We start from the raw sequence: 12,236 nt of genomic DNA, 5'->3' as shown, positions 1-12,236 counted from the left end.
GCTGATGGCGGAGGGAGGGGGAGATGCAGGATGAGAGAGAGAAAGGGTAGAAAAGGGTGGTGAGAACGATAGATGGGAAGAGGTGAAGGTTTTCTATGTGACGTAGGCAATGAACTTTTGTATGGCAAGTGATTGAAGGAATGTTCATGCTATTGTATTTGATAATGGTTTGCGCAATCGAATGGTTTATTTTGTAACCTATCCTTCATTCACATGCATCCTTGCATTAGCATGGTTTTGGAAAATATGGAACAGCAAATTTGATAAAGAGAGTTCAGTTCTCGTTCAGAGCTGAGAGGTCAAATGTAAGGCTGAGGGACTGATTCAGATTGGGTCTGAACCACTCTTGTCTTGTTGTATAGAACGTCTCCTGTGTTTTCTTGATAAGATGGAACACAGGTACAGCACCAGACTTCACAAACAAGTTTGTCTTATAACCATTTAGGCTAAGATCTTCTGGATAGGTATAGTGATTTGTGTTTCAACTTCTCAGAAAACCTCTCCACGTCATAATTAGACATGCAGTAATGAGCATTATTGTAAAACAAGTGTCTAGACCTACAACTAGAGCCATGGAAATGTTTAGTATTTTGTTTGTCAACATCCTGGTTATCAAACTATTCAGCCAATGTCTATAGATATCAATAAGAGGTTAAGTGTTGTGGAAATTGTCTAGGCTCCCATCCATCCAGTGTAACTCATAAAAGTCACAATCCCTTTCCCAGGACAGTGTTGTCAGTGAAAGGGTTCTCAATAAACCTCCCCGGTACAATAAGGGTAGAGATTTAATAATATAGTCAAATTATTATGAATTGGAGTAAACTATTAAAGCTCCTCACTGGCCAAAACGCCTCTATTGCTGTTCTTTCACACTGGCCAGTGGCCAAACTACCTCATCTATACCTAATGTACAACCAGTAATAAAAGCAATACCGCTGGAATACAGTCAAATGTGTCCCAATAGCAGATACAATACTCTACAATCTTATTTTGTGACAGAGGAGAAAAAAGAAAAGCCCTTTAACAAACGATGTCATCATGTGAATGAATGTTGTCTCAATCTGTCATTGTCCAAAGAATCCAGTGAGGAAATAAAATGAAATGTATCCATCAGGATAATCTTTCTGTAAACATAACAGGGGCAGTAGCATTGCAATACCAATATCACATACATTATATAAATCCGGCATAAACCCTTGTTAATTCTATGTTGTAACATTAAACACTCAACAAATGTCTCCAGAGAGTTGGTCATGCTGCTGTGTCCTCATACTTCCTACACTACATCCCCCCACCATGCTCTAGAAGAAGTTCAAACAATGCCTTGATTTTTACATTTTAAAGTATTGGAAACCATTGTGGATTCCAGTTATAAAGCACCATTCTGTACTGTGCTCTCACGATAGTCACATTGCGTTGTTGCCAAAGTTAAATAAATACTTATCACTTATCCTCTAGATCCACTCAATTTAATTATGTGAGACAATCACTCACTCAATTCAACCCAAAGCTGTACAACCCCAAACGACGGTCCTTGGCGAAGGCTTCAGATGCCTTTACACATACAGTCAATCAAATGAGCAACGTGATGAAACAAACATAGCAGCAGTTACGGTATAAATGATCAAGAACAGCATATGAACAGCCTACTCACCAATTCAGGGAATTCTTCTGTTAGGTTGATTGACTGCTCTCGCTCTTCGCTGGTCCCTCTTTTTTGTTATCATACGTTCACCCCACCTCTGTTACTAGACCTTTCGTTGTTCATTGACTTTTCCTGCCACACACAGAAGGGCTATTCCTCTCTCTCTCTCTGTCTCTCTCTCTCTCTTTCTCTCTCTCTCTCTCTCTCTTTCTCTCTCTGCTGCTCCGGTGAGGAACAGATGAGGATTGGAGGGGATGAAGAGAGATCAGGGATGAAGGGATAAACTCTGGGATGGACAGAGAGGGGTGGGTGGATGAGAGAGAGAGCGCGAGAGAGAGAGAGAGAGGGAGAGGGGAGAGAGAGAAAGAGAGGTAGGGAGAGGTAGAGGGGAGAGAAAAAAAGAGGGACGAGAAAGAGAGAGAGAAAAAGAGAAAGAGAGAGGGTGGGAGAAGGGTACACCAAACAAGGTGCGGAACCAGGTCATGGGGTCAAAAGACGAACATTGGCGTGAAACAAAAAACAGAGGAATGGAAATCAAAATGGGGAGGGTAGGAGTTGTACCACCAGAAAAAGGTCAATAGAAGACTTGAGGACATGACTTTTTATGGTGCTGTGAAAGTCTCTGACTGGTCTGACAGGGGGTTCACTGTTTTGTAAACTTGAGAAAAGTCTAATATTAGAAAGTCCTGAGGCAGAGAGGGAGATAGACAGAGAGGGGACTGGATGAGTGGACACTGGTGACATCAGTAAGTGACACAAATCTCAGGGCAGGTCAAAGGTAACTCCAGTATTCGGGGGTATTTCTCTGACCCCCGTCTGTGAACTGGAGATACACTCTCCGAGACGCTATTAGCCACTCTCTCAGATAGTTAGCTTACACCAATTTAGTCTGCCCTCAAGTGCTACTGTAATATGAACTGAAGTGGACTTTCAAGGAAAACAACTATAGCTAGCTCTATTACTCTCCCTTAAAAAAAACTCCAAGGCCAGGAGCTAACACTTAACCTCAAGTGTGTGTGTGTGTGTGCGTGTGTGTGTGCTCAACTGACCCTGTGTTTATGGAAATAGGGTAGAGAGAGAAAGCGATAGAGGGGAGGAGAGAGAGTTCAAAAGAGAGAGCAAAAGAGAAAGAGGCAGAGCAAGTGAAAGAGAGAGAGAGCGTAACAGAGAAAGAGAGAGATGAGGTAGAGTCAAAAAGAAAGACAGTAGTGGGAGATAGAGATAGAGTATGCGAGAGAGAGAGAGAGAGAGAGAGAGAGAGAGATGTAGAAATAAAGAAAAAGGCAGAACACAACGTGGTGGAGAGAGAGAGAGAGAGAGGGAGAGGAATGTGAACGCCACAGGGTGCGGCGAGGGATTATAATCTATTAGGCTTTGTGTGGTCGTCTCTGTCGCTTCGCACATTCAGCTGAGTTCCACACGTCACCGGTGAGCCTGCGGAGTGGAGAGGGCTAGAGCAGCTTCTGGCTGCTGGACCAGGACAGGGCCTGCTGTTGGGGCTGATGCTATATAATACACCCATTAGTGACCCTCTGACCCAGTCTTAAACAAAGGGTGGATGGGGGGCGACTGGATTAAAATGTCAAAACATACAGCCATGGAATTCAGACATCCACATCTAGCACACGGGAGTGAAGGCACTTGACTATTAGCAACACATAGTATGTCAATTGTCTGTTGTTGATCTTTGGTGATTGTGCTTTTTTGCCGTGTTCCCTTGCTGGGAAATTAGTACTGTAAAGCAGCATCTGACTTCACGATAGATTTTGTATACTGTATAGAACTGTATAGAAACATAGAGGTACAGTATATTCAGGAAAAGATAGATGATCATTCTTACTGAGTCAAGACTATTAATACTATTAAAAGGACACTCTGCAATTCTTTTTTTTATATATATTTCTGGCCTATGATTGATTCATCATTGCATAAAGTGGACCTTTTGCGAATCGTGTGGTATTCGAGAGAGAGAGAGACTGAGATGTAGAACGCTGGTATGGCCTATAGATTTAACATCCATACATCCAGCAGACGCATAATTAGAGCACTGGATCATGAGGGGACTTAGTGTTGAGTATGCTTAAGATGCATTATATAGATATATAACGCCTACCTAAGTGTAGATTAACTCCGCCTTTTAGGGAATTGCTCGATAGTGTAAGGGATAGAAAAGGTTAAAGCCGGTGCCATTAACGGGCCATGCGCCGACCCAATTCTGTGTTGATGGGGGATTATAACACAAGGGGGAGTGAGAGGGTTAATATGGGTCGTAAACATTGCTTGATGGAGAGGGGTGGGTGGGGTGGGCAGTGTGGCGGGGTATCAGGGCTGGTTTTAATGGGAGAGAGAAATGAGGGTGAGATGGGATGGGATGGGAGTGAGCGGGTGTCGCTCTGGATGTGAATGATTAAATTATGATTTCTAGTTGGATTACTATTCCATATTCTAAATGGGAGATTTTTTAAGCTTCATAAACAAATGCATTCATTTATGAGGGATTAACGGTAATCCCCCCCTCTGTCTCTGTCTCTCTCACCCTGTCCCCTCCTCTGCCTCTTTTTGTCCTCTGTCTCTCATTCGCATCAGTTTTAATGCACTAGTGCTGGTCCATGATGTCCGTCCATCTCTCTCTCTCTCTCTCTCTCTCTCCCCCTCTATCTATTGGTGATGATCCACAGTAAGGCCAGGCCTAGTCAAGCACAGTTTCAGAGTCAGGGCAGTTGTATGCTCTGCTGTACTGTCTATCTACCTCCCCTCTTATTCTCTCTCTCTCTCTCTCTCTCTCACACAAACAGACACAAAGACCCCCCCACCGACACACACCACACCACACCACACCACACCATTAACCCTCTCTTAGTTTCAAGTCTAATCTCCGTACAGCTAAACAGCAGGGACTCTTCTGAGGTAATCGGTTGATTTGATGGACTCTGAGCCCACACCTATTTCCATGACCCCCTCCCCCTCTCTCTCTCTGTGTCTTGATCCGATATGTAACACTCACGCCTTTCTTTTTCTTCTTTTATTCCATTCATCTTATTTTCACATTCATTACAAAGGCACACACTATGTCACAAATGGACTGATTGTCAATTGTCAAGAGAGAGAGAGAGAGAGAGACACACTCACATACACATGCTGTCACATAGTCTCACAGAGAGAGAGAGAATGAAAGAGAGAGAGAGAAGGAAAGAGATGGAGATGGGGGGGGGGGCAAAGAGAGACTGAGACAGTGGGTGCGTAGGTAGGGATTGACAATCCAGGTATTAAATAGAGAAGAGTTCATGGTCTTTGGGGAAAAGAGGCTTGTTGCTGGACTGGAACGAGTCGACCCAATACAGTAGGACGGGAGGGGTGAACAGGACTACCCTGTTGGTTGGGTGGTTCAGTGTTTGAATCCATCATGGCTCTCTCTCTCTCTCACAGTTCATCTTTGCCCCCTGTGACCCTACCCCTCCCTTTACTCCTCGATGTCTGGCTTCTACCACTACGAGCAGGGGCGCCCGCTCCCTCCTTTTTCTCCTCTTTTGTCTCACTTGCTCCATCTGCAGCCCACAGAGCCTCAACCTCCTCCCGTTCCTGAGGAACAGAAAGGTAAAGTGACGTAGAACTACTTGTTTTAGATGGACCAGTGTAAAGGCTGAATACCAGAGTGTACATGCACCACTTTCTGTTACATGCCACGGCATAGGGCAACAATACATTAGGAATGCATGTCAAGTGATCAGACAAGACTGAGCGGACAGTTGGTTTTGAACATTGTGAACGACAATAAAAAAGCGACCATTCAATTTGCATTGTGTTCTATTTGTTTGTCTCCAGCTGGTCTTGTTGCTATGTACATACTGTATACATGTTGCTATGCGAAGATTATGAACGACCAGTTGCTTTTAAAGCATAATTCAAACTTATCCACAGCCTGCCTACATTCCATGTCCATTCTAAACATTATTGGCTAACCCTCCGAGGCAGCCCATAATAGTTCTCACCATGTCCCTGTGTTGTTTCTCCTTGGTGAACCAGAGGGCCAGGGCACACCTGCGGCCAGAGGTCACCGCTGTAATGCCGTGCGGGTTGACAGGACCGGAGGAATACCCTACAAGTCGACCACAGCTGGGCTTCACCCGGGCCTACAGGAGAGAGAGGGGTCATAGTGAGGTCATGGGGGGAGTGGGAGGGGGGGAGGGGGGTCAAAGGTCATATCAGGCTCAGCAAGGGCCTCATTTAATACTTCAGAAATGCTTCCTTCCTTGATGTAATCACTGACCTGACATGACTGAGGCTGTGAAAAAGAGTTCTAGTCCAATGGGTTTTGCTCGAGTTTCAAGGTTAAAGATCTTGAAAAGAATGCAACTGAGAAGGAGATGTGTTTCTTTCTTGGAGGTGTGGTTTAATGTACCATCCAAAGCCCAACCTTCACATTTGTCAGGAAAAGGAGAGGTGTCATAACCGCTCTGCAAATACCGGTCTGTTCTCAGACTGACTCGATTTAGTCTGAACAAGTTATTGTTTTTACACTTTTTTAGTAGATTTTGGGACTATAATTGATACATATGACTACTACTGATGCTACACAGACCATTTTCAACAGCACAAGTTTTTTTGTTTTTTTTGCTTCAAGCGCAAGTACTTACTGTTACGGTCTTGGCATCCCTGTCTGTAAAGAAGAACTCCCCACCGTCAAAGTCTTCATTCAGATAGAGCACAGCACTGCAATGGAATCAGACAGGGTCTCAGTCATCAACAGAGGTGAACTCAAGTCATTGCTTAGTCGAAAGAGATGGTAGGTTGTCACAGTAAGCAGTATGAACAAGGCTACCATGTTGTGCTGACAGGTCATTCATATAATCGCTGCAAACCCTGTAATTTTAACTCCACACTACCCCCTACATGCCATATGTGCAAAGGCACCTCAGAGGACTGTAATTACTCTAATGTGTTTCTGTACGCGTGTGTACGTGTGTACGTGTGTACATGTGTGTGTGTGTGTGTGTGTGTGTACCTCAGGTCTCTGTGTGTGAATGCTGGCGGCTCTCTCCAGCACTGTCTGGTCTCTGGCTCCAGCAGACAGTTGTCCACATGGACGGGGTGAGACAGGTCCAGCCTGCCCTGCTGGTCCCCTAGACAGACCACACAACGTTAAGCAGGTAACACATCAGAAAACAACTAGCTGCACTTAAATTGATTAAATTCTATTAAATAATTTATCCATTCCAATGAACAAGAGCACATCGGGAGCCTCTAACAGTGCGCAGATTCACTTGGTTTTCTTGAAACTGCTTGCTCAATCCAGCACCTGGGAAGATTGATTTGATGAACGTACCAGTGATGGCACTGCGGCACACCAGGTGTGTGAAGGAGAAGAAGAGGGCTGAGGGGCTCCTGAAGTAGGAGTGGAGGAGGGTTCTCACCCGCTCCCCCATCTCAAGCAGTAGCCTGACATCTGTCAGGTTCACCATGCCATCCTGGGCCAACTGCAGGAGTTAGGAATCAGTTAGGAATAATTCAAATGACCATGTTGAGTATTAAGATTAATTGTTGAACAAAGAGATAGAGAGAGTAAGAAGGGGATGGCTAGAAAAGGAGAGACACAAATAAATGACCTTTAAAACAGTAAGAAACAAACAAATAAACAAAAACGTATAGGGTCAAAGGTCACTCTCACCTTCGTAGCTCTGAGGACAGTCAGGCCCTCAAACTTCTCATGGGGTGTGTGTGGGGACCGTCGTCCCCGGTAACCGTCCCCAGCCGACGCTGCAGCCTATCAGAGATAACAGGAAGGAGGGATGCATATTTTAAGTAAACTTCCTCTTCCTGTGTTTCAGGAGGTTCCATTGATTTGTGATTGAATCATACAATATTTGCTCACGGTTGCTAGGCGCAGTACTGTGTCACACTCCTTCTGAGACAGAACTCCGTCCAGCACCACACGATTTGTTCCGTTCAAAGCCAGGTCATCCATGGCGATCGTCACGCCAAGCTGAGGGACAGGACCCCCTGGGAAGACGACAAAAAGGGAAGGATAAGAGAGGACACACATACGCACGCATACGCACAGGGTTTGAATGATACATTGACTACAAGGGGATATGCTGAGAATAGTGGGCTGAAATACATATAGTTGTATTTGTGTTAGTGGTACCCATATTGGCCCTGATTTGTAGTTTCAACCATTAGAAAAAGCATGATACATACAACAATTCTTTTTTTTACCTGCATAGAACCCACTGTCATCCATCTCCACCACCTTCTCCTCTTCCTTCATTTTCTCATTCAATCTCTCCCTCTCTGCTCTGAAAAACGGAAAAAGGAAAGGGGCTTTTCATTTTCCAACATCCTCTACAAAAAACCCTCCTCCCCACCTCTCTTTTCCAGAAACTCCCTCTTTTTCTCTCACCTCCATGTTTCCCTCAGTGATTCAGGAACAACGTCTTCAGGAGTCCAGAGATCCTGCAGGAAGGAGAAAAAACACATACGGTAGGATCATTGGGTGGAAACTTCAGAAACAGAGCTCTACAATTACTGCACTGAAGTCAATGGGACAACAAGTCTTACTGGGTCTGTGAACTTGAAGTTCAGGTTTTCCATTCCGAAGTAGAGCAGGGTCTTCTCCTGCAATGAGCGACTCACATATCTGGCTATCTCCTGTGAGTAGACAGACAGCCGGACGGATGGGTGGGCGTGTGCGGACACACACACACACACACACACACACACACACACACACACACACACACACACACACAGAGTGATAGTCAGAGACAGTGGCAGAGAAGCTTATGGAGAAAATAAACACTCCACAATACAATGACATGCATTAAGCTAACATAAGCATATTTATTAAATTACATATCTGTGATCAAAGGGTGGGAGATGGGAGTTTAATTCAGACTGAACAGCAGCAGTACTGTACTGTACCTGTTGTGGTTGTGCGCCTTGAGCCTCTGTGTCGCCCCCCAGTGTCTCAAAGTAGAGCTGCAGGTTGCTGAGGGAGTCTGTGTCTGAGGGGTAGAACAGCAGCAGAGACCGAAGAGTCCGCACTGCTTCTCCAATATGACCCACTGTGGTGGGATGAGAGAGAGGCAGGCCCCGGTCAGACACAGTTATAACATCTCCCAATTATTGGGTCAGGTTCCACAGGTAGAATGAAACACAAGAATAACAGAATACGGCCTGCACAGGCCAAATTCCCCAACCCATACCTATAACATATATTGTGGTTACAAGACACTCTCTAGATTTTGGATTTGAATATGCTGGCCCTGTTCTATCATTCAAGCCAAAATATGACCTCTCCTCTCTGACCTTTGAACTGTGAAATGTGTAGATGCTCCAGCTGTGTTGGCAAGAAGTCCTCTTGGGCTGATATCCTGCCGAGCCGCGTCGCCACCTGGGTCACACAGGACTGGTGGCAGGACAGGAGAGAGAGGGAGAGCACTGGACCATAGGATAGAGAGATACAAAAAGAAAGGTAAATAAAAAAATATATATTTAGCATGACAACCACATTTGGGTCATTGCGGTTCTTTCTTCCTACTTGCAGCCTTCTCAAACACCCCCTCCACTCCCTCCTCTCCTCTGTGCTCAGGGAGCCTCTGGGAGGCCACCTCACAGTGCACCCTGCACTCCTCCGTCTGCCTCAGTGTCTCGTTCACACACTCCCTCCATTTCTCCACCGCATGTACCCAATCAGAGGAGGCCTCAGAGAGGAGGGCAGAGTCATATAGAGCCTGTGGGGGAGAAAAATAGGAAAGAAAGATAAAGAGTAAGATGAAGAAGCAAGTTGTTATTCAGTAAAAGGGGCTGGCCGTGTGTTTCGAGCATTCAAAACAACAAGACCTGCTGGAGACTGTCAACTGTTGTTTTCCCTGGTTGGCAGGTTATCAAAGTCTCCAGGGATCACATGGAGACTACACATGACGCACCACAATACACTCTATTACACAAGTATTATTAGGAATGCAGCGCATATAAGGCTGGAATACCAATGTCTCAAACCTGGCCTTAGTAGGAGTGGATTTACTCAGTAAAGTGTTTATTATTATTTGATTCCAGAGAATCACACGGCTGCGATACGTAGCTCCGAATCAGAAATGTGTGCTGTGCAAGCACTGGGGGAAAGTACTGTAGGAGATGAGGTAAAGCCAATAGCTATCTGCCATCCATTTTCGATGGTCTTTCTATTGGCTTAATGAAGACCAAGTTTGGCGTGTTGGTCCATCATACCTTTGGCGCATTTGGGCGGAAGTGTCTGGGAACTAGGAATGCAGAAATCACTGTGTGAACTTTAAACCCTTAGGACTATGGTTTAGGAAGAGAGAAGGTTAGACATAGAGGAATGTGACACCTCAGGCCATGGGTAGGGCTTTCTAACTAACTACACCTCTGAGACATATCTTTGTGACAGACTGTCTTGAATACTTGAAAGCCCCAGGTATGTTTATCGGTGCAAAAGTACTTTGAGATCTACAATAAAGTAAATATGGGCTCTTTATCATGCTAACAATCAACCGTTTCTCTCAGTCCCATCCCCTGTTCTTGTCATGGGTCATCATCCCTCTCTCCCTCACCCAGTGTTTCTCAGCCTCCATCTCTCTATCCTGGAAGGCGTTCTCCGTCACCTCCTCCATCCGTCTGTACTTCTCAATGTTGTTCCTCATCTCCAGGTGACTGGGGTTGGCCATGAAGAACGTGTGTGCCGCAGACGCTGCCTTCTGCATCTTCCCCAGCTAAGAAAGAGGGGGAGAAGAGGAGAGAAATATGAGAAAGGGTTGTAAATAGGAGAGAGGGGAAACAACGACAGGGGGGGGCAAAGGATTCACTTTTCAACAACAAAAACATCTACTAGTAAGTGTGCCTCTGTTGCACTGTGCTGTAGAAGTTGGTCTAGAAGATTTGCAGACATCTTTGAGGAGGACTTATGGTCTTTAGTAACTTCATGGATCACAGGTAGACAGTGGCAGCCTTGAATAGTGTTCAGGCTTGTAATCATGCATAACCACATAGTGGCCAAGTATGAAACCTACCTTATAGTAGGTGACCTGCAGGAAGTTGTAGGGGTTTCGGGTGCTGAACTCATATTCAATGTCCTGAGAAACAGGAAGCTGCCCTGCAGGAGTGATGGCCCGTCCCAAACAGAAGCGCACACACTCAGCCCGCTGCTGCACCCAGTCCAGAGCCCACAGGTCCCACACACTGCCCTCTTCTGAGTCTGAGGTCACAGAGATAACCATAGAGATATGCAGTATTAGTTCACATTTTCAACTATAGGACTACATTTTCTGTTGTACCTAATGGACAAAACAACATTATATCCCTGGATATCCGGGGGATACTGACAACCATTATGTAAACACAGAACGTCCATAACTAAACAGTAGGCTATACTATAATTATGTGGTCATTAGGGAGCAATGACCCGCAGCAATATAGCTATCATAACAATTGTATAGATTATAGAGAGAAGGATAAGTGACCTCGCTACTGCTAACCCATGACGAACCCTATACTAGCTAAGGCTAGATTTTCCACTAGAAAATGTGATGTGGTTAGAACTGAGAAAGGTAGCCCTATAGTTATTGCACGCACGCACGAGAGAGCCACCAGCATTCACACAGAGGTGGCGCGCGCGCGCGCACGCACACACACACACACACACACACACACACACACACACACACACACACACACACACACACACACACACACACACACACACACACACACACACACTTGTGCAAGTGTTGTACCAAGTTTAGCGAGCTTGTCTTGCCCGGCTGCCACACAGTCGTCATGACACTGCCGTCGAGTCCGAATCAGTGCCTCACGAGACGAGAGTGACTTCTCGAGGAGCTCCGCAGCTTTCTCCCACTCTTCGTCAAAGTACGCACGGACTCCGGTGTAATACAAAACATCATAAGGTTGTATCAGTCCTGACACCGACCCCGCAGAAGCCCCGCTGCCAGCAGCAGGAGAGGTTAAATCAAGTAATGAGAGAAGATAGATGTGCAGCGCCACGTATGCGGTGAAACGCTTTGAGTAGAGAGCCATGGTCCACCAGTTATTTTGGAGAGAGGGAGGAGGGACAGGGAATGTGGGGAAAAAACAAGAAAGACGTGCCTGGCATTGAAGAGGGGAGGAGATGGAATGAGGAAGGGAGGAGAGAGGAAAGGAAAAGAGGCGGTACACAGCAGTCTGCGTACTGTTAATACATTAGTTAAGTAGCTATGCTATACTCGTTTAGGCATGCCTATTAATAAACGAGTGTACTCTGTTACATTATATTCTATCATAATCTATTATTTTCCTTCTCTAATTACACGTTTCCAATTACCAAACATTGTAAAAGTGCACCTTCAACTGAAATATGTGTTTATCAAATGCTGTGGACAGGTAAAAAATAAGCCTAAGGTTCAGGTTTAAGTAGTTTGAGTTGAGGAAAATGTTTTACCTCCATCCACAGGGAGGCAGTAGCCCATTTGGTGCTGTAAACCCTAACGGAGAGCCATTACATATTACCGTAATTATTACAAATGTTGAGCGTACTCGAACCAGCTGCTCACCATTATCAACTACAACAGCCACATTTGAC

General features: G+C 45.3%; 2 protein-coding genes across 2 annotated transcripts in view; both read right to left on the bottom strand.

Annotated features, from left to right (window-relative positions):
- Positions 1-1,892, bottom strand: part of gnb3a (guanine nucleotide binding protein (G protein), beta polypeptide 3a) — an 8,744-nt gene extending 6,852 nt beyond the window's left edge. The window contains exon 1 of the mRNA XM_083679755.1: positions 1,655-1,892. The gene's annotated coding sequence lies outside the window, so the exon portion shown is untranslated. The remainder of the gene's footprint in view (positions 1-1,654) is intronic.
- A 2,792-nt stretch (positions 1,893-4,684) lies between these two features.
- Positions 4,685-11,752, bottom strand: p3h3 (prolyl 3-hydroxylase 3). Its single transcript, XM_083679577.1, has 16 exons — positions 11,395-11,752; positions 10,672-10,856; positions 10,216-10,374; positions 9,183-9,375; positions 8,951-9,082; positions 8,564-8,706; positions 8,201-8,290; positions 8,043-8,095; positions 7,859-7,938; positions 7,515-7,642; positions 7,311-7,406; positions 6,969-7,119; positions 6,648-6,765; positions 6,280-6,355; positions 5,635-5,775; positions 4,685-5,224 (listed from the first exon to the last, which is right to left on the bottom strand). Exons 1-16 carry the CDS (start codon positions 11,693-11,695, stop codon positions 5,066-5,068), a joined length of 2,205 nt encoding a protein of 734 aa, XP_083535703.1. The 5' UTR covers positions 11,696-11,752; the 3' UTR covers positions 4,685-5,065.
- Positions 11,753-12,236: the final 484 nt, after the last annotated feature.

This window comes from Argentina silus, assembly GCF_951799395.1.
Source record: "Argentina silus genome assembly, chromosome: 10".
NCBI classification, from domain to species: domain Eukaryota; kingdom Metazoa; phylum Chordata; class Actinopteri; order Argentiniformes; family Argentinidae; genus Argentina; species Argentina silus.
This window is presented reverse-complemented; position numbering and strand designations above follow the sequence as displayed.

What these genes read in the sequence shown, in the direction of transcription:
- p3h3 (XM_083679577.1), bottom strand. Translation starts at nt 11,695, where the DNA reads ATGGCTCTCTACTCAAAGCGTTTCACCGCATACGTGGCGCTGCACATC. An exon ending in AGACAAGCTCGCTAAACTTG is followed by an intron (nt 10,857 to 11,394) that starts GTACAACACTTG and finishes CTGTGACCTCAG; the next exon opens with ACTCAGAAGAGGGCAGTGTG. An exon ending in AAGGCGCACAACCACAACAG is followed by an intron (nt 8,291 to 8,563) that starts GTACAGTACAGT and finishes GTCTACTCACAG; the next exon opens with GAGATAGCCAGATATGTGAG.